This window comes from Sus scrofa, chromosome 15, assembly GCF_054392235.1.
Source record: "Sus scrofa isolate SSC_HxYL_T2T_F1_AM1 chromosome 15, Sscrofa_HxYL_maternal_Yorkshire_Landrace_v2.0, whole genome shotgun sequence".
In the NCBI taxonomy this organism is placed as follows: Eukaryota; Metazoa; Chordata; class Mammalia; order Artiodactyla; family Suidae; genus Sus; species Sus scrofa.
In genome coordinates, this window is record NC_139397.1 from 120,190,791 (window position 1) to 120,208,082 (window position 17,292).

The window sequence follows — 17,292 nt, forward strand, 5'->3', positions numbered from 1 at the left end:
AGAAAGGAATTCCCTTTTTGGCTCAGCAGGTTAAGAACCCAACTAGAATCCATGAGGATTTGGGTTCGATCCCTGGCCTTGCTTAGTGAGTTAAGGATCTGGCACTGCTGTGAGCTGTGGTGTGGGTCGCAGATGTGGCTCCATTTTGCCCTAAAAGGGAAAAAAACATCCATTTTGCCCTAAAAGGGGAAAAAAAAAAAAGTTCAAAGAAAGGAATGAGGCTGGCATGGTGTAAGAATAAGTCAGCATGGCTGGAATGAATAAGGCACAAAGAATACTTCCAGATGAAGTAGGCAGAGAGGTAGGCATTGTCAGGAGAAACAGCATAGATTTAGCCATCAGGGGCCAACAGCATTCCCTTTATTCTCTTACAGTAGCAATGATCATTGCATCTTTCTAATAATAGAATCTCTTGAGTAATGTGGTTTCAATCAACTCTTTTAAAAAAAAAACTAGGTCCTCTGTAGTTGCTCTATCATGTCTTTCCCTCCTTAATCAAAGCAACAAATAGTCACTCCCCTTTAGAAGCATCAAAATTGAAGGGTAAAGCCCAACACAGAAAGCCATGTGATTCCAATCTTTTTTTTTTTTTTTTTGTCTTTTTGTCTTTTTGCCATTTCTAGGGCCGCTCCTACAGCATATGGAAGTTCCCAGGCTAGGGGTCTAATTGGAGCTGTAGCCGCCGGCCTACACCAGAGCCACAGCAACGCGGGATCCGAGCCGCGTCTGCAACCTACACCACAGCTCACGGCAACGCCGGATCCCTAACTCACTGAGCAAGGCCAGGGACCGAACCCGCAACCTCATGGTTCCTAGTCGGATTCCTTAACCACTGCACCATGACGGGAACTCCCAGAAAGCCATGTGATTCCAATCTTAACTGTAAATCGTTTACCCTTTGAATTTATTTCCTATAACTTAAGCTGAATCTAAGCTAATAAAGTCTTTAGAGGATCAGAAAAAGAAGGAAGCCAGAACAACTCTATTTCAAGGTTTTCCACCCAACTTTGAGTTGTTCCTCTCCTGAACATCCCTGCTGTGACATGAATTACAAAACAGATCATTAGAAGAAGTCTTCAATTTCAAATTTCAATTTCAAAATTATGTCTTCCATGTATCATATCAGTAGGGCTGGGTCATAAATACTGAAACCAAAAGCAAGCTATTGGAGTTGCAATTTTCCACAAAAAGAAAACCGGCAAGTAGTAAGAGGGAAGTTGAGCAATTAGGTAACACCAATCCAAGTAGCTGAAAGCAAAAAAAACAAGTAATTAATCAGGTGTGTGAGGGGTAGAGCCTCATTCCAGGGATTACGAGAACCTGATGCCACGTGGTTTCATTACATTTTCACTTGTGTGACCTTGACCCAGGTACTTTAACTTCTCTGGCTTGCTTCTTCACCTCTAAAACAAGGGAGACCCTTCCAGTAATAGTTTTAAGAACTAGTACACCTTTGCTTTTACTGTTCTAGTAGGAAGCTCATGATACTCTAAATCACACCAGTAAAGTTACTAAAGGAACAGAGTATGATCTTCCACTAAAATGTAAGATCAATAGCCCTAAGTCTAACTGATGCTTATTCAAATCCCAAATTCTTCCAGTGGCTCATAAGCAATTTCTAGGATGCTTAATCAGTATTGTGATTGTGGGTGGGGTTGTTTCCTTAGGCAAAAAGCTGCTTTGAAGAAACATCTTCATTTCCATCAAGAACTCCATAAGGAAGCCAGCGGCCTACAGTGGACACAGAACATTTCTAGACCATGGGTCTACTCTTACTTCCAGTTCCTACAAATACCCAGACCTTAAGACCAGAAGAAAACTAAAAGTTGGGCGGTGGTAACAGAAGAAGAAACTTCCTTCTATAATGAAGTTCCATACCAAGCCCAGTTCCATTTCATCTGGCTCACCTCACCCCACAGCTAACTTCCCTCTGGCTCTTCCATCCCCCTCACCCCCCCCCCACCACACGATCATTACTCCACCCAGTTAAACTCTTCACTCACCTAAATCCGTTACGTTTCCTAGAACCACTTAAAATCCAGAAGCTTTGGTGCCTAAAATTGGCCAGTGACTTCATAATTTGGTTGAATTTTAGTAAATTTCAGTTTAATTTCAGTTAATAAGATATTAACATACAAATTTCCCATTGTGGTGTAGCAGAAACAAATCTATTATCCATGAGGATGTGGGTTCGATCCCTGGCCTTGCTCAGTGGGTTAAGGATCCGGAGTTGCCATGAGCTGTGGTCTAGGTTGTTGATGCGGCTCGGAGCCTGCATTGCTGTGGCTGTGGGGTAGGCTGGCAGCTGTAGCTCTAATTTGGCCCCTAGCCTGCAAACTTCCACATGCTGCACCTGTGGCCCTAAAAAAATAAAAAAGATATTAACATAATCTTATGGTAGTTGAAGTATTTCATTTCAGTCAATATGTTGAGAGTTGCAGGTAAATGTAAATTCTGTAATGCAGTAAGTCTGAATCAGCTAAGAGCTAATTCATAAACCACATCCATTTTCTAAGACTCTAAAATTTAATGTCTATTTCAAACAAGGTAATTTCTTGAGAAATGTTCATTTGAGCAAAATAAGCTGTTCTGTGTGGGGATTCTCATATCCTCAAAGCATAGATTAAGAGCTGCAGTGTCCAGTAAGTAGCCACATGTAGCTATTTAAGTATAAATTAAAACATTCAGGCATTCCCTGGTGGCACAGCAGATTAAGGACCCGGGTTGTCACTGCTCTGTCTCTGGTCACCGCAGGTTCAATCCCTGGCCTGGGAACATCTACATGCCATGGATGCAGCCAAAAAAGCCCCCAAAACATTCAGTTCTCCAGTCACACTAGCACATTTCAAGTGTTCAATAACCAGATGTGGCTACTGGCTACTGTATTGGACAGCACAGACATAGAATATTTTCATCATCACAGAAAGTTCTATTGGACAACACTTTATTCTAGAGCCCTGAAAACCAACCAGTCTTGAGGTTTTGCTCCTGTGCCTTGAAGAACCAGTCGCATAATTTCCTCATCTTTAAAATCACACTGACTCTATCGTGGAAGAGTCCTGATTAAATAATTTGTCTTTAAGGAGTTCCTTGGTAGCTTGGCGGGTTATGGACCTAGCACTGTCACTGCTGTAGCTCAGGTCACTGCTGGGGTGTGGGTTCAAACCCTAGCCCTGGACCACTGCCTGCCTCGGTCATGGCCAAAAAAAAAAAAAAAAAAGACAATTTGTCTTTAATATTTCTTTAGTACCAATAAGTATCTTTATCATAGAATGATCATTAAAGTGGATGAAAGACCTTCAGCAAACAAGGCATATAAAAGGATATTAAAGTAAGCAGTATCTGAACCTGAATTTTCCCACACATCTCCTTTGGCCATACCCTATACTTCAGTCTGCAGCTAAAAAACTTAATATTTCCAGATGATTCTCTCAGATTTCCCACTGATGCTTGTAAGGTATTTGCTTCCTATAGAAACTGCAGTTCCACACCATAATCCAGAAGTCAAGCTTAACTTTTAGTCTGTATTGCTGTGTTATTGGACTTGCTTAGATTTGTTCATTTTCTCCTTGCTTTATGTAAAATAGAAATAAAATGGCCCAAACACTGGCTATGATAGTGAATTTAAATATGTCTCTTAAAACTTTTCTTGAACTTGTCAACAGTACTTGCACATTCATTCATACATTCAATTCATTCAATGATACTTAAATGAAAAAGGAGCATCTCAAGTAGTTCAACCAAGAAAAGAAAACACTCAAGGAAAACATCCTTGTAGGGGAAATTGCCATTACTGTTTTATTTTCTGTCTTTTACAAATTTAGGATGTTGTAGTCAAGCACCAGGTAGAGTGGCTACACTAAATGTTATTCGAGATCCCTTCCAAATCTGATATTCTTATTAAATTGTTGCTGTGAAAGGCCTATTTTTATCAGCACTGCTAACCAGATAAGCACATTTTTCAGTTGACGAGGAAGATGCAAAGATTTAGAAGAATCCAATAAACTAAAATTAAGAAAATTATATCCCTAATAGCTAAGCTTCAAAACCTAAATGCTGAGAGCCTTCAGAGAGAGATGTAAACAAAAGTAAGATAGCAAACTACACATTCACACATTCTGGATAGCTCAAATAGCCTATCAGGTTTGTCACCCAGACCAGACAGAAGTGTGTAACTCAATGGGGACTTTTTAGAAATGGGCTTAATTCCTAATTACTGTTCAATCTAATGATAAATACCAAGTGATGGTCTAAAAGCTCTAATTTACCCAGAATACCCATGTACAATACAAATACTTTTTCATTTAGGGTCAAATATAAATTTATAAGGCAAGCCAATTATTTTTCAATAGGTAACTTGAGAATGTATTCAAAGTATAACAGTTTATAAAATGCATTAGTGAGAGGCTTTTATTTGCTCTTCTAAAGTAGTTAGATGACATTCAATTTGGGATAACATGAAATTGGATTATGCATATGCATGTATACTGATTTCTGTGATTCATTAAAGAATTAAAAGAAAATGTTAAACCCTCTAATTAAGGAACTAATTTGATATTTTACAGTTTAAATAGAATAAAGAAATAAAAAATAAATAAACTGCATCAAACCTTAAACAGAGAACATTTTATAAATTGTTACGGGAAAAACTGAAATTATCAATGTCAATCACTTAAGAATTTTTGGCGTGCCCATTTATTCAACAGATTGGGTAACTGTATCATATATATATGCACCATACAGGAATACCAAGTTTTTTTTAAATAAAAAAAAAACAGAACACTGAGTATTTAAGAAGGTATTGTGGCCTTAATTAAATCCTTAATGCAGAAGGCACTTCAGTAACTTTCAGTGCTTCAAAGTCATGATCATCACTGTACAGTACTGAAGAAAACATTTGTACTATGTACAAACAGTAATTTCCAGTATTATGCAAGAAAACCTTATGTTTTTAAGCAATTTCTTTTCTATACAATTAAAAATAAAATGAACATTTGTACGGTTTTTACAAATATTTTGTTTATTTTAATGAAGCTGGTACAGACAACGTCCATTTAAAACCCATATCCCAGGCCAAAAAGTACAAATAAAATCAAAAAGAGCAGTGTTCTGTTGTATACACTTCTGCATGAATAACTTTTAACTGCTAATGAAAGTTAGAACTTTTCTGGGATCTTCTGACAAGGTTTCTCTTTCACCTTAAAATGCTTTCTCTTCAGTGAAGCCATCTTTGGAGTTAGTCATTATTCTCACGATCTCTGTCATTTTTGACTCCAACTTGATACTCTTCTTCTTTTGGTCCAGACCCTCAGATATTAAAAGTAGCTTCGAGTTAAGGAAAGGTCATTTTTCCACAGTTCAGTTCTCTGAAAAACTTCCATCTCCCACTGAAAGTCATAGTCCAGGAGTGAAGCAATCACATGCTAGAACTTCAGGGCCAGTTGGAAAGTCAATTGAACACTCAAATCAGTCGATCCTATTTATCACAAGCCTGCAAATGCACAGTCCTGGAAAAGGTGGCCTCTCTGTGCACACATGTAATTTTTAAAAAGGAGAGGGCAATATGAAGGGGGCTGAGGTTTGATCACCAAAAATCAGCACAATGAAAACAAACAATAATGAATAATGGGCACTAGAATTCAAATTACCAGATGTCTTAAAGAGATGGGGTGCCAGTTTTCAATTCTGTTTTGAACACCACATTACAAAAGAACTATTTTTTAAAAATAAAAAAGGATTAAGGGAAAAGAAAAAAATAAAAAGAATATCTAAACCGTTGAGTGACCCCCTGTTTGTTCCTGATAAACTTCAATCACATCTTCTTCCTCCATTCCCAGCTGTAAAAAGAATGAAAAGTGTTAGTAGCAGAATAAAAAAGTACTATTTTTAACTGGCTGCAATTATGTGGTCGCTGTTTTAAAGTGCAAAGAGATATAAAAGTGATCCACAGTTATCCTGTTCTAAAATTAGGCACTGTTTCCTTTATTCTAAAGAAAGGAGCAGGAGTTTCCACTGTGGCTCAGTGGTTAAAGAATCCAACTAGGAACCATGAGGTTGCGGGTTCATCCCTGGCCTCACTCAGTGGGTTAAGGATCCAGCATTGCCATGAGCTGTGGTGTAGGTCAAAGACGTGGCTTGGATCCCATGTTGCTCTGCCTCTGGCGTAGGCTGGCAACTGCAGCTCCAATTGGACCCTTAGCCTGGGAACCTCCATATGCCATGGGCTCGGCCCTAGAAAAGGCAAAAAGACAAAAAAATTAAAGAAAAGAGCAGTAGGTATATCTCTCCTGACAATGTCTACAAAGTCATTCATGTCCCTCTGCTGAGCCAATTCCACTTCCCAGGTTATTCGCCATATAAAATCTAAATGTTTTTACAGAGTTCCCATTGTGGCTGAGCGCTAACGAACCTGACTAGGATCCATGAGGATGTGGGTTCGATCCCTGGCCTCGCTCAGTGAGTTAAGCATCTGGCATTGCTGTGACCTGTGATGTAGGTCGCAGATGTGGCACAGATCTGGAGTTGCCATGGCTGTGGCCTAGGCCGGCAGCTGCAGCTCCATTTCAAGCCCTAGCCTGGGAACTTACATAGACAAGTGGGGCCCTAAAAAGACCAAATAATAATAATAATAATAATAATAAAATTTAAGTGTTTTTGAAAAGTACCTTAAAAGTTTAAATCTAACGAAACATGTATTTAATAGTTTGATGGCATAGTTTCTAAAAAGAATTTTAATTCTAGATGTAATCACTTAATAGAATCTTTCATCTCTTTCAAAAAACCTGATCTTGCTCTGAAATATTTTAGTTAGAAAAATACTGCCCAAGGATTCATTTCTAAGTGGTGTGCTTTGCCATCTCCAATTCCTTCTGGCATATAACTATTATTTTCTTTGATAGTGACCACTCTCAATGCAAAAGAGTTACTATGCATCTACTCTTATTTGACACCTCCAATCTTTTTTTTTTTTTTTTGGTCTTTTTAGGGCTGCACCTGAGGCATATACAAGTTCCCAGGCTAGGAGTTGGAATCAGAGCTACATCAGCCAGTCTACACCACAGCCATAGCAATGCCAGATCTGGGCCACGTCTGTGACCTACACAATTCACAGCAACAACGGATCCTTAACCCACTGAGCGAGGCCAGGGACTGAACCCACATCCCCAGGGATACTATGTCAGGTTCTTAACTCACTGAGCCACAATAGGAACTCCTGGATTTTTTTTTCTTAAAGACACTATTGGAGTTCCCGTCGTGGCTCAGTGGTTAACGAATACAACTAGGAACCATGAGGTTGCAGGTTCGATCCTTGGCCTTGCTCAGTGGGTTAGGGATCCGGTGTTGCCGTGAGCTGTGGTGTGGGTCGCAGACTCGGCTCAGATCCCGTGTTGCTGTGGCTCTGGCGTAGGCCGGCAGCTACAGCTCTGATTCGACCCCGAGCCTGGGAACCTCCATATGCAGTGGGAGCAGCCCAAGAAATGGCAAAAAAAGAAAAAAAAAAAAAGACACTATTAATAATGGTTGCCTTTGAGAAATGGGAATGCAGATACCCAGAGTGTATTTATTTTCCATTTTATGCACTTTGGTAGTTGGTTTTTTTAATACTTTTATTTTTAACCACAAGGATTCTTTAATTAAAAAACAGAACAGTACATAAAGGGCTTGGTGTCACACAGAAACCCAGGTGTTGCCCTTGGGCTTGTAAAGAACCATAAATCTGTTGATTCTGGTTTACAGCCAGGGTTAAGAAGCACTGTAACAGGCAGACTGAAAACAAAACTAGCATTGTTTCCAGTGAACTATAATGAATCAAGAAACAAATGAAAAGTAACATTTTAAAGGAAAGTCCAAGTTCAGTAATCTCTAATAAGAAAAGTTTTACATTTTATAGGTGACAAATGTGTGCAGAATTACAAAATGTGAAAATTAAAATATACTAAGAAATGTAAAAATAAAACACAGACTTACGTGGATTTAGAATTTCTTAGTGTTACGATATCTTGGTTGTGATACATATGTGAATATTAAAATAGTTATTAAATATTTAAATATTAAAATAATTGTTAAAGATGCTATAAAAAGTTAATACCTTTTTTTTTGCTTTTTTTTTTTTTTTTTTTTTTTTGCTTTTTAGGGCCACACCCGCGATACATGAAGGTTCCCAGTTCCCAGGCTAGGGGTTGAATTGGAGCTGCAGCCTCCAGCCTACACCACAGCCACAGCAACGTGGGATCCAAGCCACGTCTGCAACCTACACCACCACTCATGGGAACACCGGACCCTTAAGCCACTGAGCGAGAACAGGGACCAAACCCATATCCTCATGAATACTAGTTGGGTTCATTACCATTAAGCCACAACAGGAACTCCCTAAAAGTTAATATTAATTGCACATACAGCCTTGTAAATACTGCAGAGATTAAAATTCCAAACATTCTAAGGAAACTTTAAATCAGGAAGGCAGCACATGTCCTCAAACTATGGAGAATATGAAGCTATCAACTTTAAAAGTAGTACATCAGTAAAGATGAGTACACAGCAATGCAGAGAGGTTGCTCCCTAAATACCTACTCTGTCCTACTGCCCCATTATTCTTCTAAAAAGATGATCTCTTATTGATAGTGAAGGAGCTGTCACTAAAATATATTCAGTATCTCCTGTGTTGTAGAGATTATGCCAACCTAGGACAGGGAAAATACAAGATGAGTTTGGAATATCTTATGCTAGACAGTAAGGAAGTACTCAAGAAAAGTGGATAGATACTAAACCTTCAAGGAAAAGTCTGATGAGAAAGGATAATCACATAGTTTCAAAGTAAGTGCCCACAAATTATTCAATTACCACACAAAAAATAGTAACTAGAAAGCACAGAAAAAAGATATAAACTCAGAAGGGGCTTCAGGTATTCCAGACAGAACAACCTGAGAAAGACACATCTCCATCTATGTAGTATTCCAGCCAAAATTCATAATCCGAATAGAGTCATGAGGAAATAGAACTGCCCAAATTGAGAGATTTTATGGAAAATAATAGGTCTGTATTCTTCAAAAATGAAAATGTCCTTAAGACAAAGAAAGGCTGAGAAACTGTTCCAAATCAAAGGTAACTAAAGAGACATCTAAATAAAATGTTGACACTGAACTGGATCTGGTGACGGGAGAAAATTTATTATAAAAAACCTAATTGGGACAAATGACAAAATTAGGTTGTAGATTATAGAGTATTCTAGGCGTTTTCTTTATGGCTCAGTGGTAATGAACCCAACTAGTATCCATAAGGATTCGGATTCGATCCCTGGCCTCGCTCGGTGGGTTAAGGATCCGGTGTTGCCGTGAGCTGTGGGGTAGGTCACAGACACGGCTCAGACCCTGTGTTACCATGGCTGTGGCATAGGCTGGCAGCTGTAGCTCCAATTGGACCCCGGCCTGGGCACCTCCATATGCCATGGGTACGGCCGTAAAAAGCAAAAAAAAAGAAAAAAGAAAAAATACACACTAAAATATTTAGTAAATGGCTGTGGTGTACACAACCTACTCCCAAGTGGTTCGGGTGATATATATATACACACACAAATATAGAGGGGAGGGAAATAATAAAGCATAGGTAGCAAAAGATTAAAAACTGGTGAATCTAGCTGGAAGAGGGTACAATTTTTTGTACTATTCTTGTAACTTTTCTATAAGCTGAAAATTATTTCAAAAGAAAATATTTTTATTTTTACTTATTTTACTTTATTTTATTTTTGCTTTTTACGGCTGCACCTGCAGCATATGGAGGTGTCTAGGCTAGGGGTCTAATTGGAGCTGTAGCCGCTGGCCTACACCAGAGCCACAGCAACGCCAGATTCAAGCTGCGTCTGGGACCTACACCACAGCTCACAGCAACGCTGGATCCTTAACCCACTGAGCAAGGCCAGGGATCGAACCCGCAACCACATGGTTCCTAGTCGGATTCATTTACCACTGAGCCACGACGGGAACTCCCCAAAATACTTTTTAAAAGATGAAGAGATGTCAAAAAGAACAGATGCCAACTTGAAGGGGCCTCTATTGGCCATTATCCAAAGAACATCATTCACACTGTTTCAAAGTATCTCCCCACAAATTACTTATTAATTACAAAGGAAAATGATAACTCTACAATGGATAAAAAATCTGGCAGTTACCCTATTAACTAAGGAACCAAAGTTAATACTACCCATAGCAGGACCAATGGACATCATATAGTGCCTGATGAGATGCGCTCAGAATTTCAAAGATTCACTCTGTGCTATTCCTACCAAACATGCAAAACTGAATCTAATTATGAGCAAATAACAGACAAACCCAAATTGAAGGACATTTTAAAAGGTAGCTGGCCTGAATTCTTTAAAAAAAAAAAAAAAAAGAAAGAAATGTCAGTGTGATGAAAAACAAAGACTATTCCACATTAAAGGAAGCAGGACTCCCGTGTGGCTTGCAGCATAACTACACATTAAAGGAAGCTAAGAAGCGTGATAACTAGTTAGAATGTATGGAGTTCCTGTCATGGCTCAGAGGAAACGAATCCGACTAGGAACCATGAGGTTGTGGGTTCGATCCCTGGCCTTGCTCAGTGGGTTAAGAATCTGGCACTGCCATGAGCTGTGGCATAGGTTGCAGATGCGGCTCAGACCCTGCATTGCTGTAGCTCCGATTTGACCCCTAGCCTGGGAACCTCTGTATGCCATGGATGCGGCCCTAAAAAGCAAAAAAAAAAAAAAGACTAGTTAGAATGTATATCCCAGATGGGATCCCAGGTCAAGTTAAAAAGAGGGGGTCTGTATAAATATAAATACATATATACATATTCTCTCACACTTTAATACTTTCAGATGCCTGGGGGGTGGGTGGCAGTGGGATTAGGGAGGGTGAAATATATTTAAAAAAACAGTCTATACATGCATACAATAAAACAAAGGCACAGAGGTATTTAAACACATGAACCAAGATGACAGAGCCAAATATATTAACATACACTAAACTTCTGTATTAAATTCTCAAAATGGGTCAGAAGTCAAAATCAAACTGTAAAGGTCATCATTACCATGAAAGTATACCAGAAATGTGCCAAATCTGAGGACCATCTGTCTATCTTCAGAAAGACATAATATATGCTTTATTACAATTTCAGTACTCCATTCCCACTCTTTTTACTAGCACCTTTGAAGGCAATATAAGGGAAGTTCAACTCAAAAGATTATTTTTCTCCAGAGTTTCCATCATGGCTCATCGGAAATGAATCTGACTAGCACCCATGAGGACACAGATTCAATCCCTGGCCTCGATCAGTGGGTTAAGGATCTGGCGTTTCGGTGAGCCATGGTGCACGTCACAGACCTGGCTTGGATCCCACATTGCTATGGCTGTGGCTTAGGCTGGCAGCTGTTGCTCTGATTTGACCTCTAACCTGGGAACCTCCATATGCTGTGGCCCTAAAAAGACCAAAAAAAAAAAAAAGATTATTTTTCTGACAAATGATATACCACTTAAATCAGGAGAATATCCAAGAAAAGGGCAGTTTAATACCAGTGAACCAAATCGCTGAATGCAAATTTTAAATCTATCTTGATTTAGAGAAGAAATTATACTCACTTCTTTTGGAGTGTGATTATCAGCAATTCTCTGACCTTCAAAGAGAAACCTGAGTGAATTCATTGGAACGCCCTGAAAAGGTAAAAAACATAAAAATATAAAAATCTTGGAACAGATAATATGAATTTTTACAAAAAAAGCAAGTATGAAAACTTCAACAGAATACATGGAACATAAAACTACCCAGCTAATTCTATCATAATTACCATGTATCAAGTACCAATTATTTTGCTAGGGACTTCAAGTATACTGTACCTGAATACTTAATATACATAATAATAAATTTTCGTAACAACAACCCTAGAAGGTAAGTATTATCAGCTTATCTTCATTTTATAGTTAGGGAATCTAAACATGAAGAGGGCACACAAGCTAGCCAAGAATTTAAGGACAAATCTACTCTTTTTTTTTTTTTTTGTCTTTTTGCTATTTCTTTGGTCCGCTCCTGCGGCATATGGAGGTACCCAGGCTAGGGGTTGAATCGGAGCTATAGCCACTGGCCTACGCCAGAGCCACAGCAACGCGGGATCCGAGCTGCGTCTGCAGCCAGCTCACGGCAACGCTGGATCATTAACCCACTGAGCAAGGGCAGGGATCGAACCCGCAACCTCATGGTTCCTAGTCAGATTCGTTAACCACTGCGCCACGACGGGAACTGCCAAATCTACTCTTAAGCCTGTGTGCATTCTCTGCTACGGATCGAACTGGGGCTGCAGCTGCCAGCCTATGCCATGACCACAGCAATGCAGGATCTTTAACCCACTGAGCGAGGCTAGGGATTGAACCCGAATCCTCACGGATACTAGTCAGGTTCACTACAGCTGAGCCACAACGGAAACTCCAATATTCTTAACCACTAGACTATATAGTTTTCTCTCAAATCTGTAAGCTAACATAAACTTCCATATGCCACGGGCGTGGCCCTAAAAATAAATAAATAAATAAAAAGCAGGGGGCAAAAAAAAAGCTAGAAATGATTCTAACTTGATGTTATATTATATCCCCAAATCCAGCACCTTCAATTCTGGATCAGTTTAGTTTTCACCATGCACTATTTTTTCCTCAATAATTAACTAATTAGCCCCTATTAGTAAGACTTTACTAAGTGTAACAATTAACATAAAAAACAGAGACTAATGTTTGCATTTTACTTATCCTAACATCTAAGTGATCTCTTTTTCTTCTGGCAAAAGTGATTTTAGGTAAGTTACAAATTCCAATTGTAAAAAGCAAATCTTCTAAAACTAAAACCTATAATATCTGAGTTAAGAGTCATAGAATTCAATTATTACAATGTATTTTAGTTGTCTCCTACATATTAATCTAATTCCAATTAGACTTATTTCAAAAGTCTTTTATTAGCAATAATAACAATGGATAACATTTATTATTTCTAGGCATCATGTTAAGAGCTTTATGTAGGTCACCTTATTTCATCCTCATGAGGTAGGTACCATAATATTCTCATTTTACTAAGAGGGAGAGAAGGCACATAACTTGTCCAAGGTCTCACAGTCCAACACTGGTGGAGTTTGAATTGGAATCCAGTAGGCTAAAGGAATTATTTATCTAATAATCTAGTTCATGAAGGTCAGAATCTAAGCATCTGGCATCAATAAATTAATCAGACCTCTTTATGATTTTTTTTTAAAAAGGGGAAAACTTCCTTGATGTTAAAAAATATAGAATATGATTAGCAGTAATTTACAACACTATGTATAAAGATATGAAACTAATAATATTAGTACTTAAATTTAACATATGGCTAAACATCCATGGTTAGCAACAGGAAATTTCATAGTAACCACCCAAAATTACTTGCCTTTATTATTTTGTTTGCTTATTTGTTTTGGCTGTACCCAGGGCATGTGGAAGTTCCTGGGCCAGAGGCCAGGGATTGAACCTACACCACAGCTGCCTCCTGTGCCACAGGTGTAGCAACCAGATCCTTAACACACTGTACCACAAGGGAACTTCCTTGCCTTTCTTGTTATAAACATCAGTTAAGCCATTAAGATAAAAATATTCATAAAGCCATCTTTACAACTACTCCAAGTTATTTTTCAAATTAGTTCCACATATCTTATAAGTTCAAATTTTGGAATGGGCCACAAGGGGGAAAAGACAATTACATAGAGTATAAAGAGTTTTTTCCTTGAGCTGCTTAATAATGAAAATTTATAAAGATAACTTTTTTTCTCCTTTTTGGCTGCACTGTGGCACATGGACTTCCTGGGCCAGGGATTAGATCTGAGCCACAGTCACCAGCAGCAACACTGGATCCCCAACCCACTGTGCTGGACCAGGGAATCAAACCCATGTCCCAATGCCCCTAAGACATCACTGATCCCATTGCGCCACAGCAGAAATCCCAAGATTACTTTTTTTTTTTTTGACAAGCTTTCTTAAAAGAAAAATTAATGATACATACGGCACTGAATTTAATACCATAACATACAAACCTGTCTTTGACAGTATGATTCTTTGAGTTTCTTGAGATGTGTCGTCATTTTCACTTTGAAGTGAATCTCACTGCTATCCTAAGGAGATAAGAAGAAAAAAATCATCACTCTTTGTGTAAACTATTTGCTTTGCTTGAGACAAATTATTTAATTACACTTATACTATAAAGAGAAACATATACCTTGTCACATGTATTTTCCCACCAAAATACTCTTTTAAGCATTCCTAACAAGTTTTATTAAAATACTCTAATTATCCTCAAAGTTGCTTTATATCCATTTCAAAATAAATCTAATAAAGCAAACAATCTATTTGGGGTATTAAAATCAGCAGTATGTGTGTTAAAGAATGCATTCCTTCAGAATTGCATATCTCCTATTTCAAAACAAAAAGCTGAAACTATCACAAACTCCAAAAGCAACTCAAAACAAAAGATACAGTAACTGAAGTGTCACTGAGGGTGGTCAAACCTACAAGAGAGACATATACCATAAAATAACAGACTGAGACACTCCTGCCATAAAAAGTCATCCCACAGTCTGATACTCTTGCATGAGTTAAATGAGCAATAACCTGAGTTAGTCAAACTGATATAAGGGCTCACCGAGAGTTTTCTTCTACCCAGACTACCAAGCAAACTTATCAGGAGACCATCAGAAAAAAATACTGGCACTTGCATAAAAATTTCAAAACCAATCCTTATGATTACATATCACATCCACACACATTATTTTAGTGGGAGTTGCACATTCACAGTATTTTTGTTTGTAGCTTTTATTTAAAAAAAAAAAATTCTTGTCCTGTGGATTTCATGACAGAGAAAATTTTATCAGCAGTATCTCACACCACAAGCTTGAAATCATTTCCAAATGAATTTAAGAGCTAACATTAAAATTTTTTTTAAATATTTTCTCTTCTTAGGGAGAGAATTTTTTTCCCTAATCTTGAAATTGGGGGAAACCTTATTTTAAAGCAAATTTTGGGAGTTCCCATCATGGCACAGTGGTTAACGAATCCGACTAGGAACCATGAGGTTTCAGGTTCGATCCCTGCCCTTGCTCAGTGGGTTAACGATCCAGTGTTGCCGTGAGCTGTGGTGTAGGTTGCAGACGTGGCTCAGATCCAGCGTTGCTGTGGCCCTGGTGTAGGCCGGCGGCTTCAGCTCCGATTAGACCCCTAGCCTGGGAACTTTCATATGCTGCAGGAGAGGCCCAAGAAATGGCAAAATACAAATAAATAAATAAATAAAAATAAAGCAAAAAAAAATTTTTTAGGGGGTCTTTTTAGGGCCACACCCTCAATACACGGAGGTTCCCAGGCTAGGGGTAGAATCAGAACTACAGCTACTGGCCTAAGCCATAGTTACAGCAACGCCAGATCCAAACCACGTCTGTGACCTACACCACAGCTTGTGGCAACACCAGATCCTTAACCAACTGAGCAAGGCCAGGGATCAAACCCCATGTCTTCATGGATACTGGTCAGGTTTGTTACCACTAGGCCATGACAGGAACTCCAAGCAAAATTGTAACTTAGAAACCACTTTTTAAAAAAGGAGATTCACGAGTTCCTGTTGTGGCACAGTGGTTAATGAATCCGACTAGGAACCATGAGGTTGTAGGCTTGGTCCCTGGCCTTGCTCAGTGGGTTAGGGATCCGGCATTGCCATGCGCTGTGGTGTAGGTTGCAGACGAGGCTTGAATTCCACATTGCTGTGGCTCTGGCATAGGGCAGTGTCTACAGCTCCAATTAGGCCCCTACCCTGGGACCCTCCATATACGGCGGGAATGGCCCTAGAAAAGGGAAAAAGACAAAAATAAATAAATAAATAATGAGATTCATAAATGTGACTTAATAAAAACATAAAACCATCTATACAGTAAGAAGTACCAAAAATGTTGAGACCCTGAAGAAAATAGTCACAATATACATAGCAGACAAGAAAAATCAAACAAATATTAAGAATTCCTTCACATCAGAGTTCCTGTTGTGGCTTGGTGTTTTAAGAACCTGACTAGAGCAGTTCCTATTGTGGCACAGTGGTTAATGAATCCGACTAGGAACCATGAGGTTGCAGGTTTGATCCCTAGCCTTGCTCAGTGGGTTAAGGATCCGGCGTTGCCATGAGCTGTGGTGTAGGTTGCAGAGGCGGCTCGGATCCTGTGTTGCTGTGGCTGTGGCGTAGGCCAGCAGCTACAGCTCTGACTGGACCCCTAGCCTGGGAACCTCCATATGCCACGGGAGTGGCCCAAGAAATGGCAAAAAGACAAAAAAAAAAAAAAAAAAAAAAAAAAAGAGAGAGAGAGAGAACCTGACTAGCATCCATGAGGATGTGGGTTCAATTGCCGGCCTCTCTCAGTGGGTTAAGGATCTGGTGTAGTTTTGCAAATGCAGCTTGGATCTGGGGTTGCTATGGCTGTGGAGTAGGCCAGAGCTGCAGGCCCTATTTGACCCTTAACCTGGGAACTTCCATAGGCCACAGGTGCGACCCTAAAAAAAAAAAAATTCCTACAAATCAGTAATTCTTAAAAAAGGTAATCCATGGCATAGGACAGACATACACAAGTATACCTCATTTTATTGCACTATGCTTTATTGCACTTTGCAGATACTGTGTATTTTACAAATTGAAAGTTTGTGACAAATCTACATTGAGCAAATCCATTGGCACCATTTTCCCAATAGCATTTGCTCACTTCATGTCTCTTTATGTTTACATTTTGCTAATTCTCGCAATATTTCAAACCCTCCACCAGCAAAAAACACTTCCTGAAGACTCAGATTATGGTCTGCCTTTTAGCAATAACATATTTCTAAATTAAGGTATATAGGAGTTCCCGTCGTGGCGCAGTGGTTAACGAATCCGACTAGGAACCATGAGGTTGCGGGTTCGGTCCCTGCCCTTGCTCAGTGGGTTAACAATCCGGCGTTGCCGTGAGCTGTGGTGTAGGTTGCAGACGCGGCTCGGATCCAGCGTTGCTGTGGCTCTGGCGTAGGCCAGTGGCTACAGCTCCGATTCGACCCCTAGCCTGGGAACCTCCATATGCCGCGGGAGCGGCCCAAGAAATAGCAACAACAACAACAAAAAAGACCAAATAAATAAATAAATTAATTAATTAAGGTATATACATTGGTGTTTTAGACATAACGCTATTGCATATTTAACCTACATAATAGAGTAAATACAACTTCTGTATGTGCTGGGAAACAAAAAAAT

The 17,292-nt window shown here is 39.1% G+C and overlaps 2 protein-coding genes across 5 annotated transcripts in view; one reads left to right on the top strand and one right to left on the bottom strand.

The window, feature by feature from the left end:
• The window catches only part of KIAA2012, a 136,734-nt gene extending 133,105 nt beyond the window's left edge, over positions 1-3,629 (top strand). For all 4 annotated transcript variants that reach the window (XM_084998409.1, XM_005672082.4, XM_084998410.1 and 1 more), the window contains one exon: positions 1,668-3,629. In XM_084998409.1, coding sequence (XP_084854535.1) covers positions 1,668-1,806 — 139 coding nt within the window. In that variant the 3' untranslated portion in view covers positions 1,807-3,629. The remainder of the gene's footprint in view (positions 1-1,667) is intronic.
• A 2,139-nt stretch (positions 3,630-5,768) lies between these two features.
• Positions 5,769-17,292, bottom strand: part of SUMO1 (small ubiquitin like modifier 1) — a 29,863-nt gene continuing 18,339 nt past the window's right edge. Inside the window, exons 3-5 of the mRNA NM_001112676.1 lie at positions 14,075-14,152; positions 11,613-11,684; positions 5,769-5,837 (exon numbers count right to left, since the gene is read on the bottom strand). Of these exons, the coding sequence (NP_001106146.1) occupies positions 5,769-5,837; positions 11,613-11,684; positions 14,075-14,152 (219 nt within the window). The remainder of the gene's footprint in view (positions 5,838-11,612; positions 11,685-14,074; positions 14,153-17,292) is intronic.